This window comes from Pseudonaja textilis, chromosome Z (genome assembly GCF_049901715.1).
Source record: "Pseudonaja textilis isolate UNSWEBS1 chromosome Z, rPseTex1.2, whole genome shotgun sequence".
Taxonomy (NCBI): domain Eukaryota; kingdom Metazoa; phylum Chordata; class Lepidosauria; order Squamata; family Elapidae; genus Pseudonaja; species Pseudonaja textilis.
This window is the reverse complement of record NC_142008.1, coordinates 111,357,606-111,375,251: the sequence shown is the minus strand read 5'-3', so window position 1 is coordinate 111,375,251 and position 17,646 is coordinate 111,357,606. Positions and strand designations below refer to the sequence as shown.

The following is a 17,646-nucleotide window of genomic DNA, read 5'->3' as shown; positions in this document are numbered from 1 at the left end:
TTATTGAATTAATATCATTGTGATGAATATTATTGTAAACTTTTTGATTATGATTTCCTAAAAATAATTGGACACAGACAACACACTGTTTGATTGAAATTGAATTTTTACATGTTATATAAATAAAACATTTTTTTTAAAAAAAAGAACAGAATCCTTCCAGACAGAAACTCACAGGTATGTCCAGGCACAGAGGGCAACAAGTAGGAAGCAATTTAGAAAAAATAACACTATAACAAAAAAAACCTGAAAGGTTTGGGAAGGCAAAGTGGGAGTAACAACATACCTTGCTCTTTGTGAGGTTGCAAAATTGGAAAACTCCTGCGACATACAGATGAAAATGCAATGGTTAGAAGTAAGTAGTACATTTACAGGTAGTTCTTGACTTACAACCATTGGTTTAGTGACCACTTGAAGTTACCATGGCACTGAAAAAAGTGATTTATGACCATTTTTCATACTAATGACCCTTGCAGAATCACTTAGCTACCTGCATTTTCTTAATCTAATTCTTTTCTCTTCTTTCCCTCTACCCCAACTTCTCCCCTCCCTTCTACACACTATCTTCCAAGTTAAAGAAGCCCAATATTCCTTCTCCAGATGCATTTTTACAGTGCTGACTCAGAATTTTTTAAAAAAAACTCTCTCCAAGGCTAAGCTATGTATCAACAGAAGGCAGGAATGAAGGCTAAACCTGGATATTTCTTTCATAAAAGGAACTTACTAAGAACAGATAGTCCTTGACTTAACAACCATTCATTTAGGGACCGTTCCAAGTTACAAAAGTACTAGAAAAAATGACTCATAACCAATTTTCACGCTTATGACCACTGCAGCATCCCTACAGTCACCTGATCAAAGATTAGATATTTGACTCATATTTTATGACGGTTGCAGCATCCCAGGGTCATGTAATTATCTTCTGCAACCTTCTGACGGTTGAAGTCAATGAGGAACCAGATTCCCTTAACAGCCATATTATTAACTAACAACTGCAGTGATTTCACTTAAAAACTGTGGCAAGAAGGTCATAAAATGGGGCAAAACTCACTTAACAACTGTCTCGCTTAGCCACAGAAATTTTGGGCTCAATTGTGGTCGTAAGTCAAAGACTACCGGTATCTTGTAGCCTGCACACTAAGAACAATTGTGGTGTACATATAAAGTGTTGGACTAATACTAGTAAGACTCCCTCCTTTAGTCGCAGAAGCATCTGGGTGACTTTGGATGTGTTATTCTCTAACAACCCAGCCTTCCCTATAGAATTGATTTGCATAAAAAACAAGAGGAAGTTGCTCTGCAAAGAGCGGAATATAAATCATACCAATAAATAGAGAACCTTTTGAAAGACAAATAGAAACCATCCCATTGGTCAATTTTTTATTTATTTATTTTATTTTATTTTGCAGATTGGATGATCAGTAGGTCTTTAATATCTATGGAGATTCTCAGTCATCCAGGCGACGGTTGTCCCAATGGTGCTTTTTCAAAAGGCAATTGGATTTTCTCTGTTTTTCCTTCAGTTCGGTTCTTCAGTTCAGAACTGAAGAAGCTTCTTGGATGAGAAGTGAAATATCTTCGAGGAAAAATAAAAGGAAGTCCAGTTGCTTTTTGAAAAAGCACCTTTGGGAGAATTGGTCTTTGCTGCCCCCAGTGGTCAGCTGGATTTTTGCAGGAGAGATATGGTCATCCTAAAACTCTTCTAAACATTTTTGACAGAAGCCAACATATCCTACCTCTATGCCCCTTGGCCAGGGGACTTTCCTTCCCTTTCTTGCAAGCTGGAGGTAGATACATGCACAAATACACAGGAACTCCAGAAAACATCATGCATCATTTTTCTAGGGCAAGTGGGAAGCCAAATGCTAGCGACATAGGAAGTTTTATCTCCCTACAATGGTGGAAATCAGCACCACACTTTATTTCCCATCCCAATAAGTATCAGAAAATAATTAAAAGAATGCCATTGCAATTAGGGTGACATTGGTTCCCCAAATGCAAATCCTTTGTTTAAAAAAAACCTCTCTAGGATGTTTTTATTTTTACATTTTCAGATAGTATTTTTCCACCATGAAGAATATGTTCAGAGTAGCTCAAAATATGAAAATAATACAGGTACCGTGCTTCCCTGAAAATATGGCCTACTCTGAGAGTAAATCCTAGCTTGGTTTTACATGTGCGCCTTACCCTCAAATAAGCCCTAATTAAGATCCCTCCCACTCCAGAGTGTAGGAGGAAATTAAGCTGGGGGGGAGCTGCCCTACTACCTACCTTTGGACAGCTGTAGCCAGGCCTCGCACACCCTGACATCTGCCTTGCCGGCCCATTTCTTCTGCAGCCGGCAAGGCTAGCAAGGCTTTCCTGAGGGCCTCTGTAACTGATAACAAAGCTCCAGAATGATCTGGAGCTAAGTTATTAGCTGCAGAGGCCTTCAGAAAAGTCTTGCTGGCCACAGAAGAAGTTCCAGAAGGTCTCTGACAACAAAAAGGCCAGGAGTCACATGCACAAGTGAGGTTAGTCAGTGGATGAAATCCCCCCCAAAATAAGACCTGGTGCCTTTTTTTTGGTGGTCCCAAAAAATGAGACAGGGTTTTATTTTCGAGGATAGTCCTCAACTTACAACAGTTCATTTAGTAACTGTTCAAAGTTACAACAGCACTGATTTATGATCATTTTTCACACTTGACCATTGCAGAATCCCCATGGTCATGTGATCAACTCGTCCACTTGGCAACTGACTCATATTTATGATGGTTGCAGTGTCCTGGGTTCATGTGTTCCCTTTTTTGCAATCTTCTTACAAAGCCAATGGGAAAGCTAGATTCACTTAATAACTATGTTACTAACTTAACAACTGCAGTGATTCACGTAACGACTGTGGCAAGAAAGGTCCTAAGATGGAGCAAAATTCACTTAACTGTCTCGCTTAGCAAGAAAAGGGGCTCAATTGTGGTTGTAAGTTGAGGACTACCTGTAATATACAGACCAATGCATTCTAGTATTAAATATGAAAAAAAATGGAAACAGGAATTTATTTTTAGGATATGTGTGTCTAGTGAAAGTAAAGATAATTTCTTTGCATTGAACTCAACTCCTGGAGACTTCATAGACAGAATCAAGTAGGTCTTAACAGTTTGGAAGTTGCTTTTCAACTGCCTATTTCCCAGAAACGTGTTTAATTCTCCAGTCTAGTCTGGGTTCTTTTTTTCCCTAGTGGTCTCCCATCCAGCTCTGTTTAGCTTTTCAAAATAAGCCAAGATACACGCCATTTTCCATCTATTCAGTCTAATCCAGGAATAACTGCATATTCCATTCCATCTTTAGACTTTTTTTTAATCCCACCATTTTTATTTTTATAAGTAACTCAAGGCAGCGAACATATCTAATACAATAGACTATCTCAAGTTGATAGTCCTCAACTTGTGACCACAATTGAGCCCCAAATTTTTGTTGCTAAGCAAGACAGTTTTGTTCCACTTTGTGACCTTTTGTTCCAGTTGCTAAGTGAATCACTGCACTTATTAAGTTAGTAATACAGTTGTTAAGTGAATCTGGCTTCCCCATTAACTTTGCTTGTGAGAAGGTCACAAAAGGCGATGTGACCTCAGGACACTGCAAGCATCATAAATATGAAGTAGTTCCAAGCAGTCAAATTTTGATCACGTGACCATGGGGATGCTACAACAGTCATAAGTGTAAAAAACAGTCCTAAGTCTATTTTTTTCAGTGCTGTTGTAACTTAGAAGAGTCATTAAACAAGTCGTTGTAAGTCAAAAACTATCTATACTTCTTCCTCTGCCTATTTTCTCCACAAAAACCACCCTGTGAGGTGAGTTGGGTTGAGAGGCCCAATGTCACCCAGCTGGTTTTTCATGCCTGAGACAGCATTAGAACTCAGTGTCTCCTAAGTTTCTAACCTGCTGCTTTAAATACTAGAGCAAACTGGCCTTATAATAATAAATAAATCTTCCTTAAATAATCCAATTGCCTCAGCTTAAGCGACCCAAAATAGCAAAACAAGCTCTCTGCAAAATATATGCACCAAATCAAGTCAGTCAACTCTACAAAGGATATACGGTTAACAAGATTGTCCTCTTTCCAGCATCTGTTTAGGTTATTCTTAAAAGGGAACTGCTGCAGCAGAGATCAGTTTGAAACTTCCTGTCTAGAAGAGCCAAATCCCAATAACATACCCAATTTTTATGACTGGAAGTAACAGATGATAAATTTAATTAATACCCTCCTTATGAGGGTACAGAAATGGGCCTCCACAAGTGGCAATAGTACCATGAATGGGAGTTACAAGCAGATTGGGACATTTTCTCAACTTTGGCAACTTTAAAATCTGCAAACCCAACTCCCAGAATTCCCCAGCATGTATGAAGGCAGACAGGCAGTTTGAATGACAGCTGCTAAGGCATTGTGGGAGTTGAAGTCTACACATTAGAATGTGACCAAGGTTGACAAACACAAGGTTTGAGGGGACACAAGGGCAGATACATAAAGTTTAATTAAGTCCTTAAAACAAGTTAAAAATAACAGAATGCCTGTAATCAAGTAGCTATCTTTAGTGGATAAAGTGGACACTTTCTATGATGAGGGGTGAAAATTATCCAACACAGCCTCTGTGGAACTTAAAATCCAAAGGTTTTGGACTCTTAAGCAAGGGTCTTCAAACTTTGCAAGTTTAAAACTTGTGGACTTCAACTCCCAGAATTCCTGAGCTAACATGACTGGAGGAGGAATTCTAGGAGTTGAAGTCCATAAGTCTTAAAGCTGTCACGTTTGAAGACCCCTGCTCTTAGGTTTCAGCCCCACTTTGCAAGCAGAGGAAACAAAAATGAATCAAGCTGTCTCAGGAAAGAACAGCAATCATAAAGAGATAAAGGCAAACAGACCAAGAGTCAGTCCTGCCCTGAATTTTGAATTACTGGACCTATGAACCCCGTGCAGCATGTCTTAAAGGGACAGAGTCTTGAGGACAAGACTCTGGATAACAGGGCCTCAGACTGAAGATTTCTCAAGCCCTAGTGTCCAAAATGTTTTGCAATTGGAAAGGCTCAGCAACTGGACTTTCTGGAAAAAACAGGGTTCCTTCAGCCTCTCCAAACAATCAAGTAAGACAGGTAGGTAAATGTCAAAAAAAATGCTGGATTTCCACTAATTGCAACAACTTCATTGATCATCCAGCAGTGCTACAGAAACTACTGTCCTAAAATTTTAAGGGTCTAAAGTTTTTTTTTGTAATTTTGTAATTTTATTTTCAAGTTAATGTGTAAATTTTAACAGCAAAAGAAAACCACCAGAGAGAAAGAAAGGGGGGGAAGCAAGAATTTTAGTGAGACTGCCAAGCAAATGCTTACAAATGCTTATTTATAATCCCAAAGAGTTTATACAATTGTGGTGTGACAGCTTCATTTCAGTTAAAATTAAAGCAACACATACTTCACAAACACCAAAAGCCCTCTAAAACTTAACAAAACTTCAGAATCCATGCAGAGGAATAAAATTGCCTTAAGAGACTTACTATCAATTACTTTCACAGAAAATACAAAATCCTCTTAGCAATAGTGAGAAGACTTGCCTAAAAAAGTGCCAAAAAGCGTTGGTCTTTTAAGTGTCTTCCCCCTACCCCACCCCACGACTGGTCCCTGTTCACTAGGTACAAACATCTCACACCTATGCAACCTGGCGCTTTCCAGCAACTTTAGAAGCTGCCCCCAAATTTTCTTCTGTCCGTTTGTTGGATCATGTGTCGTTCCATCCCTTAACTATGTCCTGGCACTGAAGTCAAGGACAAATAGACAGGTTATAAATCCCTTCGGCAAAGCACCCAACCGGGGAAGGGAAGAAGAATCCTTAATCCGTGCTAAGAGAACCGCTTCTAATCTTCCTGCCAACTTTTCTTACAATGTCGCAACCGAGGAACCGACCTATTGTTTTCTTCGCTTCCTTTGCAACTTAACCAGGGGGAGCTCCGTCCCGACGAGACAGCTTTCTAGGCCAACCCCCCCCACCCCCACTTCCACCCCATTGAAAATAATAATAATGTACCCATTTCGCAGCTCTTGCAAAAAGACTCTAATCTGACCCTTGAAGCTGCTCTGGCCCAGAATTGCACCGCTTTGCAGATGCATTCCCGGGGATATTCCCCGCATTTTTTGCAAACTAGCCTCTCCTCTTTCCTTCCTCTACTCGCTACCAGCCCTCCCGCTCGATACAGGCAGCCGATCTCCGCTCACCAGCAAGCAGGCTCAGGGTGACTGGGAAAGAGCGGAGGAAGTGCTTTTGGCAGCGCAGCTCCCCTCTTCCGCCGCTGCCGACTGCGAGGGGGGAAGGAGCCCTTCTCTATGGTGTTTAACCATTTCCCCTTAAAGAGGCAGCGAACGGGGCCGTAGGACGCGCCGCTCCGAGCGCCACCGAAGGCAGATGGGGGTGCTCGCCAAGGCGCTTGGGCGGCTGTGCAAGACTCACCCCTCGGGCTGCCGCGATGCACGGGCCGCGCATCGCAACGGATGGTGCATAATAAATAATGATATATCATAAGGGACTGGAAGCTAAAACCATCAGGGGACTGGAGACTAATACATATGAACAACGGTTTGCTAGAATTGGGTATGTCTAGTTAGATGAAAAGAAGGATCAGGGGTGACATGATAGCAGTCTTCCAATAGCTCAGGAGCTGCCACAAAGAAGAGGGAGTCAAGCTACTCTCCAAAGCACCTGAGGGCAGGACAAGAAGCAACCTGGATGGAAACTAATCAAGGAGAGAAGCAACCGAGAACTAAGGAGGAATTTCCTGACAGAACAGTTAGTGAAATAACTTGCCTCCAAAAGTTGTGAAGTTTTTAAAAAGATGTTGGATAACCACTTGTCTGAAGTGGTGTAGGGTTTCCTGCCCAAGCAGGGGGTTGGACTAGAAGACCTCCAAGGTCCCTTCCAACTCTGTCATTCTATTCTATTCTATAATGGATGGAAACTTATCAAGGGGAAATTCAACCTAGAAATAAAGGAGAAATTTTCTGGCTGTGAGAACAATCCACCAATGGAACAGGGCTGTCTTTAACAGCATTGCGGGCCCCGGGTAAAGCAGTGTACTGGGGCCCCTACAACTACTCACAGGAATAAAAATGTAAATGGTCAATAAAACTAAACATATATTTATTTTACTGGCACTTCCAACAAAATCGGTGTTGAAACATTAAAAAAATGTCATGCAGCAACAACTAATCAGATTAATATGGGGCCCCTATGCTTGTGGGGCCCGTGGGCAAGTGCCCATCAGGCCCACACGTTAAGACTGTCCCTGAATGGAACAGTTTCCCTTGTGGGAGCCTCATCACTGGAAGCTTTCAAGAAGAGACTAGACCTCCATCTGTCACAAATGGTGTAGGGTATCCTCCTTGAGCAGCAGGGTTGAACTAGATGACCTACAAGGTTGCGTACAACTCTGTTATTCTGTTAAAAGAACGAAAGCTTTCGCAGACTGCAGATCAGTGGGAAGAGGTGCGGCTTTGCCGACGAAGGCACTGAGCAAGATCTTCGCTCCACACAAATTCAACGCGGACGTTTTTTGGCATTCCTACTCAAATCCAAATGGGAAGGTTTGGAGCACTCTACCTGTCTCTATTCGATGCTGCCACATGTGGCATGCTGTCACCGACCTTGGCTTCTCTCAACACAAACTAAGTAAGATCAGATCAAGGATGGAATACCACCAGGAGACCCTGGGAGCCTACCATACAAGCTATTATCCAAAGCACCTGAGGGCAGGATAAGAAGCAATGGAAACTAATCAAGGAGAAAAGCAACCTAGAATTGATAAGAAATTTCCTGAGAGTTAGAACAATTAATCAGTGGAACAACTTGCCTCCATAAGTTATGAATGCTCCAACACTGGAGGTTTTTCAGAAGAGATTGGACAACTATTTGTCTGAAATAGTATAAGGTCTCCTGACTGAACAGGGGGCTGGACTAGAAGACCTCCAAGATCCCTTTCAACTGTGTTATTTATTCTGTTCTTTTTCGTTCTTGCATTCTTCCATTCCACTCTACTTTAGAGTGGTGGAATTCTGGTCATGGAAGTCTACACATCTTAAAGTTGCTGAACTTGAAAAACTTTGTGCTAGACCACATAAATCTCCTTCAAGTCAAGCTTGATTCCTCCTAACTTTCTATAAATGTCATTTGCTCTAATTTTCTTTTGAATATTTTTTATTCACAGAGCAATGTATGGGCCTAGAATTTCCAGCTGCTGTTCTATAAAGCACAAACCAGATCTTATTTATAAAAAAAACACTTGAAGGAACAAAATCAACAGTTGCAAAAAGAGGAGGAAAAGGTGAAGAGACAATGGGTGAAAAATAAAATAGCAAATAAACAAGTTTACAATATAATACAATTGGAAGTTTGGTGTCATTGTTTTGTGGAATCATATTTGTCATGTTTACATATGTGACTGTTATTTGGCAGAAGCATAAAAGATTTGGGGCCCATATTCTTGCAAGTGTATATAAATTGACTGATAAATGAGCTCTGGATATCATCGCAACTCCGTTCTGTGCCGAAAGGTTACAATTTATGTAGGCCTGTATGGTTGGCTACACAGCCATATTTTTAGATTGGACTTAATATTTTTGTTCATCAGTTGAGTCCTTCCCAATGCCTTAGGATAGGCAGAGATTTCTTAATAACATTAATGGAGCCACTGCAGGATGTAAATTGTTCCAAGTAAAAATACCTTTTGCAATTGACTATTCTTGTTATTTTACAGTTGCCTAACTACCAGAAGCAATTTATAGAGCAGACTTTTTGAACCAGATCAATGCCACCAGTCTGGAAAAAGATATTCCTGTTGGATTTCTGGCAGTTATCATATATGTCGGAGTTGGAGAAGCAGGAATTTTTCCTGGAGACAGGATCTTCTGAATCCATCTTGACTGGGTTCATACACCAAGTTGAACCATAATTTAACTGCGGTTTATTGAAAGAAAGAATCACATCAAACTAAACCATATTTAAACATAAGGGTTGGAATTAGGCTTTTAGCCTGCTCCTCCCATACTTTATCCATGGACAAAACCTATTTTTATCATTTGATCATGATATAGAACCGCTTACATTTTTCTGTTTTGAGTGTTAAAAACTGCTGTACTTGGAATATGTATCCCCAGGCGAGATATAAGAAACCAATTTGTAATTACACAATCACCCTTATAAGCACACTCATAAACATTTAATTATATTTTTACTTGATGTAAAGTTTGCTTTACATCAATGCCAAGGATTTCCAAGCTCCAACATTTCGCAAAAATACCTGTTTGATTCCACCCGACATTTGTCGGGGACGGGGAACAGACACAGCAAAAACAAAAACCACCAGGAATGTGCTGATGCTTTTTAAAAATGCCAAACTATGGGCAAAGCAGTGCCTTAAAGATTTAAAAGATCTCAGACAACACTTCCCCTAGTCAGCACAAAAAGATATAGGGTAGGGAAAGTACATTGCAAGATTCATGTCATCCCTGCAAGGTAGACCGGACTTAAGAAATCAATGCCCTATAGGTCAGGACTGCAGGTAGTCCTCAACTTACAACAGTTCATTTAGTGACCATTCAAAGTTACATCATCACTGAAAAAATAGACATGACCATTTTTCACACCACTGCAGCATCATTTGGATGCTTGGCAACTGCCATGTAATTCATGCTGTCACCTTTTGCAATCTTGCAAGCAAAGACAATTTGGTAACTGTGTTAACAACTGCTGTGATTCACTTAACAGTGGCGAGAAAGCTCCTAAAACGGGGCCAAACTCTAAGGTCGCACAGTCACTGAAATTTTGCTATGGTTTTTATTGTGATAGCAATAATAACAGAATCTTGCAAGTCTGTACATGCTTCCCGATCCCTTACTTTATGTGTGAGCTAGAATAGGGGTTGCCTGAGATGTTTTTCTCAAACTACTTTCTTGGCTGAAGCCGAAGCCCTTTTTATCTGATCACTGCCTTCCTAGTGGCTCTTCCTTCTGTCCATCAAGACCATTCCTTCATCTGTCTACAATTTTGAAATTTTGGGAGAAGCCATGCCTACAATCCTGGCATGAAGAGAACCGTTCCAAAGGGTCACAGAAAATTGAATGGATAGTATTTATAGTCCTCGGTTTACAAAAGCTCATTTAGTGGCTGTTCAAAGTTGCAATCGCGCCACAAAAAAGTGACTTATGACCCCGTTTCACACGATCGTTGCAGCATCCCCATCGTCGCGTGATTTAAGCAAAGTGAATGGGGGAAACTAAATTCACGGTAACAACTGTGTTACTCATTTAAGAACTGCTTAAGTGATTCACTTAACAAACGTGGCAAGAAAAGTCGTAAAATGGAGCAAATTCAATAAATTTCTCACTTAACAACATAAATATTTGGGCTCAGTTGTGGTCGTAAGTTGAGGACTTCCTGTATCGCCCTGACAATCATCACTGGTGGGACTCATCTCCGGGGTGGGGGTGGGGGAGAATGAGTCTGCCTACTGAGATGAGGTGGGCCGATTGCTTTTGTGGTGTGGAGACAATAACTTGGTCCTCAACACCAATAAGACTAAGGAACTTATAGTGGACTATAGAAAGAACCCAACCCTTGCTTATCAATGGATACCAAGTGGAGCAAGTGGCCACTTTTAAGTTTCTGAGTGTTACCATAAAAGAGGACCACACCTGGGGTGCTCACATTGCAGCACTGGCCAAAGGGGCCGAGATTATACTACCTGAGACTTCTCAGAAAACAACTGAATGAAAAACTGCTGGTGACCTTCTACCGCTGCATCATAGAGAGTATCTTAACTTACTGCACCTCTGTATAGTTTGCCAATTGCCCACTGGCAGATAGGAAAGTACTCCAGAGGAGTGCCCAGAGGTCATTGCCCAGAGGATCATTGGTTGCCCTCTCCCATCTTTGGAAGAGCTTTATAGCTCCCACTGCCTTAAGAAAGCTCAAAACATTCTCAAAGATCCATCTCATCCTAGGCACCCCTCTTTTTGAACTATCACCATCTGGCAGACAGTACAGGAAAATAAAAACAAGGACAAATAGGCTGAAAAACAGCTTCTATCCCAGGGCAGTATCTCTTTTGAATTCTGCTGTATAGTGCAGTGTTGGTGTGATGTTGGGGGTTTTCAATTCAATGTATAGAATGTGAAGGATGTGTGTTTGTGTTTATTTTCAGTCATAATATACACTGAAGATGGTATTTAATTTTGTTGTAGGAGGTGCAAAGACAATAAAGTAAATTAAACTAGAACTGAATCCAAAAGTTTTGTAAGAGGCTGCAGGTTTGTAAGCTTTCCAGTTAGAGGCTGCAGTACACATTGTGTCACACAATTCATAATTTTATGTTATAGGTCAGCCTCAGTCCTGCTTCTTCCAGAAAAGTCATGGAAATGAACCAAAAAAAATATTATTTTTCTTGTATATAATTAACTAGCCCAGAAACAACATTGTTCAAAAAAAAAGATACAAAATGTGCATTCTTCTCCATTTGGCTAAAACTGGAGAGAATTTACAGTACATAAAGCCCAGTCTGAGAGTAATTGAGGCCTTTTCATTGATGACCTCTGGCTCCACTAAGAGAGAAATCAGGTTGGAGAGAAACAGTATGCAAAACAGAAATATTACTGTAAGTTGCTCCTCCAGTAAGTATCTTTTTATAGTTCTCAAAAATTATTCATTTGCATAAAAAGCAGGCAGTTGGGGTTGGGGAAGGATGGCACTGCATAGACAAATGACTCCTTTTCATCCATGTTCCTATGCACAGAAAAAGACCTGCGATTTTCCCAATCCTTGAGACAACAGTAACAGCATGGACAACAGGAAAGAAAAAGGCCTCCCACAATGTGCATTCTGCATCAGGGCCCCTGACGTGGGAAGTATTTTGTATGTGGCACTTATCAAAGTTTCACATCACTTATTCCAGTGGTCTCCAAGCTTTTCGGCTCAGCAGACCAGTGGAGGTGGCGGTTGTGAGAGGGGTAATTTTGTGTGTGCATGCATGCTGATTTCACGAATGCAGCTTTGTGCGCATGCAGACATACTCTCCCACCACTTCTGTGGCCCAGTTCTGAAGTGGCTGCAGTGTAGCACTGGGCCACAGACAGAGGGTTGGGGACCTCTAACTTATTCAATCTGCAAAAATCTACATAATCAGTAGAAGGCAACAAGGAGATACTCTTGCTGACACCTAGTGGTCATCTGGAGGTTACAATCCAGTTCTTAAATGCTGACCACACACTAGTGTAAAGCTTAGTCTATATCAGGGTGTCAAACACAAGGCCCGCCAGCCAAATCTGGCCCATGGGGCCACCCTGGAAACAGCAAAGTACGGGCCCACAGTGCCTCTGCCAGTGAAAATGAAGCTTGGAGAGACTGCCTGGGCTCCGTTCATGGCCACCCTGAGCTCCATTTTCATTGGCAGGACCGAGCGCGGTCTCTCGAGCCTGGTTTTCACTGGTGGAAGATTTGCAAGAGACCATTGCATCTGAAAACGGAACCTCGATGAGTGACGTTGAGCTCGCCACGCCCATCCATCACACTCACCCACCACGCCCTTCGGAGTCAAACACAATACTGATGTGGATGAAATTGAGTTTGACGCCACTGTTCTATATCTATTTGATACTGGCTGTCTGAAAAGTCTCTGGCATTAGGAATATTCTGATTGAATGCATCCATGGTCATAGGATCTTGGTCCTTTTCTCCATTTGACAGGACTGTCAACCAAGTTCTAGAGATAATTTATAACAACCTTCAATTTCTCCAATTCTGATGGAGGAAAATAACTATAAAACAATTGATGGAAGTTATCTAGGTAATGCAGGTTGCCTAATTGGGGTGTCCCATTGTCATTTGAATGTGAAACAAAGCATGAACCACAAACAAAATCAGAACAAGATCTGGCACCAATGCCTGGTTCTTGAATTTCTAAGGATGAACCAGAATAAATCTTTGGAGTAGAAAACTATGTACAATTACAAATTTACAAATGGGGGCCATCAAGATTTTTTAGCTAACTATCTCCTTTTTAAATTTTACCTCTACTGAAGTAATGCTTTCTCAAGTCCAAAGATAAATATTTCCACACCAGCAATTTAAAAAAAAATTCATGAACCCCACATCCCAGTCAAAGTCACAAATTGTTACAAATCAAACTGGCTTGGATCAACCTAGACCATCCAAGTCAAGTATTCCAAGCCCATTATAACCAAAACTTCCTGAAATCCAACTTGCCCAGAATTTTTTTTCACCCATCAAGATAGGTTACAATCTTGATGGCTTTAAAAGGCTGGCTGGGGAATTCTGGGAGTCAAAGTCCACACATCTTAAAGCCACCAATTTGAGAAACACTGAATTACAAAATCATTGTCACAGAATTCAGGTGAGAGGGCAAAGATATTTTGTATAGAAGCAAATGCCAAAACTTGCAACTAGTCTTGGACTTACTGGTTGCTAGAATAGTCTCTACACATTTTATTCACATTTGTTACACCAGAACGGATATTTGTCCATAGGAATGACTCAATGATCCTTTAGTATTGTCGATGGTCGTTGTTCAAATACTGCCTAAAACTTTGTGAAGAATCCAGACCTGCAAAGCCTTGGCCAAAAACACAAGCAAACTGATCTTGGCTGGCTAAGTTGGGCAAACTAAAAGGATGTCAGCATTCCCAAGATGTTTCAGAGTGCTCTTCAGGATGGATTCCCTGGCCTTGAGAAAAGCTGGAATTCCTACTGAGCGTCTGCAGAGGATTATTGTGAAGAGTCTCATTAGTGGGCTGGAGATTTAGATTAGAACATCTACCCAATTGATCTAGTGGAATAGCACTCCATCCTGGACGAGTCGAGAGTCATCATCTCCACCATCAAATCTCTTGCTCTGTCTGCAATCTGACAAGCAACAACCCAGTCAATTGGTGGGTTCCTATATCGCAACACATAGATCAACATTTCGGGGGTGGGGGGGTGGGGGGAAGAGTCTGTCCTTGCAGGACATCATTAGGAAAAGGAGAGAAAAAAATCTGGCATCATCACTGTCCCCTCCCCCAAACCCCACCACCTCTTTATTTTCAGGGTTCCCAGTACAGAGAACCCCCAATTCTGCTGCTATGCACAGAGCCCAACCTGAACTTCCAATGTTTCATTGGGTTTGGTCTCCAGGGTCCATCTCTTCCCTTGTGGATGCCACGGATACTGATGTATCCGCGAATGCTGGATGAGGTTACAGCGGCGAGTGAACTGCCTCCCACAATGAAGACAGTGAAAGAGGGGTTTTGCCGCGGATTCTTGCTGGTTCTGGTTTTGGTGCTGGCGCAGGTTGTAGTTAAAGTAGAAGCCCCTGCAATGCGCACGGCGGTGGAAAGGTTGCTTGGCAGCATGGACCGCTTGGTGGCACGTCAGTCCGTGGAGATCCGTAAAGCGCTTCCCGCACTTGGAGCACTGACACTCTCCAGGTGGACGAGGTTGCTGCTGGGCCGGTTGGGAGGGCTTGGCAAGGCTCTTGGGACAACTCAAGCTCTGGCAGGGCTTCTTTCTGGAGTGGTACCACTGGTGTCGAGCCATGTCTGATTTGCTTAAGAATGCCTTGCCACAGTCTGGGCATACAAAACCTGGCATGGTTTGCTGCCAAAAGGATCTCGCCCCCTCCGTTCTGGGAGGTCGACCCTTGACAGTGGCACCACAACTCTTGAGAAGTCTCGGAGACGTTGGCCCAGATGGCAGGGCATCCTCCATATCCTTTTGTCTCCAGGTTGCCAGCCTCTTCTTTTCATTTGAAAACTCTAACTCTCCTTTAAAGGGGAAGGGGCGGGGGAGGGAAAAGAGTAGGAATTATATTCATCCTGGAGCACTGTTCTTTCCCATTGGTTGACACTCTGAAATTCCAGTCAACACAAAACTAGATCCTGTTAAACCTCTTACTTTAGCATGCACGTAGCCCTCAACTTATGACCGGTTGCTTACTGGCCAAAGTTACGACGGACCTACCAAGGGACTACTTACCGTGTTTCTCCAAAAAGACGACCCACTTTGAAAAGAAGCCCTATCATGTTCTTGAGCGCCTGTGATCAAATTAAGCCCCACCCACAAAATTAGCCCTAATTAAGACCCCGCCCACCCTGGGATGCAGTGGGTGGGGCAAGGCACACAGGTAAAAAATAAGTTAGGGTAGGGATGTGGAGGTGGAGCTTTCCTACTCACCAGGCCTCATACACCGCGACACTTGCCTCACCTTCTTCTGCAGCTGCTTCTTCTGTGGCCGCTTGCTACCACTCGTACGCATCGCCCCAGCCTCCATTTCGCCTTCAGATGCCTTCTGGAAAGCCCACTGCAGCCGACAATAGAGCTCTACAAATGCCTTCTGGAAAGCATTTGCAGCCAATAACAGAGCTCCGGATCGATCCAGAGCTCTATTATCAGCTGCAGAGGGCTTTCCAGAAAGCATCTGAAGGCAAAATGGAGGCCAGAGCAATGCACGCGAGTGGCTGCAAGCAGCCACAGAAGAAGTGGGTCAGCAGTGAGCTCCTGCTGGGCGGGGCTGTCGGTGCCACTGCTGCGAGGTGTCAATAATTAGAACCCTCCCAAAAGAAGGCCTAGCTATTTTGGGGGGGTCAAAAAAAAAAAAGACCCAGCCTTCTTTTTTGGAGAAACACAGTACTACTATTATTCTAAATCCCAACGGTCACCCCTCCTTGCAGTTACATAACTGAACCAGGTGCATGGAACCAGGCTGCATTTATAACTGTTTACAGAATCCTGAGGTTATGTGACCTTTGTAAAGGTTCCAGACTTCCTCAAAAAACTTCCTTATTGGGTAAACCATATGGGCACCCTTTGAAGGAAAGCCAACTCTGACTTTTTTCCCAGGTTACAGTATTGGGTTAAAACCAGTGATGATCCCTTCCCCCCAGTGTCATTAATCACCATTAGCCAATTAGGCTTCACCTGTATTCCTCTCCTCCTTCCTTCACCACCCAGGAGATGACCTTGGTTCTCCAAAGAATGCTCTATGTTGTGTCTAGTAATACATTACAACTTCCTCCCCTCTCCCATACAAGCGTAGCAACACTGAACCAGGAAAATGGTTTCTGCCAGGTTCTGTTAGGTGTTGGTAACCTTCTTTTACAACTGTTTTGCTGAAAATCAACATACTGTTCAGCAAAACTCTACCTGTAGCAGACCATTAATAATAATATAGGCTCCACAATCTATTAATTCAGGGGGTCTTCAAACTTGACAGCTTTAAGACTTGTGAACTTCAACTCCCAGAATTCCTCTTCCAGTCATGTTAGCTCAGGAATTCTGGGAGTTGAAGTCCACAAGTCTTAATCTTGCCAAATTTAAAGGTCCTTGTATTAATGACTAGCTGCCTTTGAGAGCTTAAACAAGAGGAAAAGCAGACTTTCTCCAATTAACAAATACTACCTTAATTGGATAAATGGTCTAGACATTAATATATAGAAAACTTATTCTATTCTTATGAATCAACATATTTTAAAATGTAATCTATAACTAAAGGAGCACGTTGACACTCGTGGTTCAGTTGCTTGGATAGAAATGAGCAAGCCTGTGTTTGAGAGCTGCATGCTGCCCTGGGGTAGGATGAGTTCTCGTCCTTTGCTCCAGCTCCTACTGGGATCATGAAAGAAGTCCCCAAATGTGCATCTCCCAGGCAACGGTGATGATCCTTTCAACTCAGAAGTACCTCTGTGCTTCTGACACAAGCACAATGTGATCTATAACTTATATTTAACGTCTTGAATTCTTCAAGTCTTACCAGGCTACATATTTCCATCATACATTACCATAGCACTATGTGTGCCTTCCATATAATTTTATTTCTGTTATCCAAGTGCTCCATAGGAGTGGTGCGGTGGCCTAGAGGTAGACCTCTCACCTCACAATCAGGAGGTTGTGAGCTCGATCCTAGGCAGAGGCAGATATTTCTCTCTCTGGATGCACTAAGAATATATCTGCTGAACAAAGCTCCATATTGGCGACAGGAAGGGCATCCAGCCATTAAAACACTCTGCTAGCCCATTCAGCGGCCCAGACTCCACCCCACAAGGGATTAGGGGGTCATTAAATGAAGAGGATAATATCCACATGTTCCACATGCAATATGCTAAATAAATATCAATCACTCTGAAAAATTTTCTCCTGGAAGAGGTGCCATGCCCTCATGTAGCTGCTACACATCCCAGTGGGGTAGAAACTCACCTCTATTATACATTGTTTCACAAAGGAGCCCCATGGCAACAATTCTTGCTTCTGGCCACAGAAGCAAATCAAGTCAAATCAGGAGCAACCTTTTCCTCACCTGTGACTTCTGGAGATAAACCTTCTGGAGATACACCGTTCTCAATTTTATCCATGTACAGTTCATGGTTCTCATTTCTCCTCATTTTGAAGATGAGATCTGGCTTGTTGGTGGGAAATCCTGTAAAAAAGGGGAAAAAAGGAGGGGGGTGGAGAAATGTGTGTGTGTTTTTCTTTAAAAAAAATGCAAAACATCTTAAAGACGATAATCCACGAGAACTTACACAAAACTCAAATCTGCCTGCATGTCACGTTAGAATGTTTCAACAGCACAAGTTAAACCCAACT

At 42.2% G+C, this 17,646-nt stretch overlaps 1 protein-coding gene across 1 annotated transcript in view; it reads right to left on the bottom strand.

The window, feature by feature from the left end:
• The window catches only part of LOC113449994 (uncharacterized), a 56,088-nt gene that overhangs the window by 13,596 nt on the left and 24,846 nt on the right, over positions 1 to 17,646 (bottom strand). The window contains exons 4-5 of the mRNA XM_026721135.2: positions 17,360 to 17,479; positions 14,150 to 14,831 (exon numbers count right to left, since the gene is read on the bottom strand). Coding sequence (XP_026576920.1) covers positions 14,150 to 14,831; positions 17,360 to 17,479 — 802 coding nt within the window. The remainder of the gene's footprint in view (positions 1 to 14,149; positions 14,832 to 17,359; positions 17,480 to 17,646) is intronic.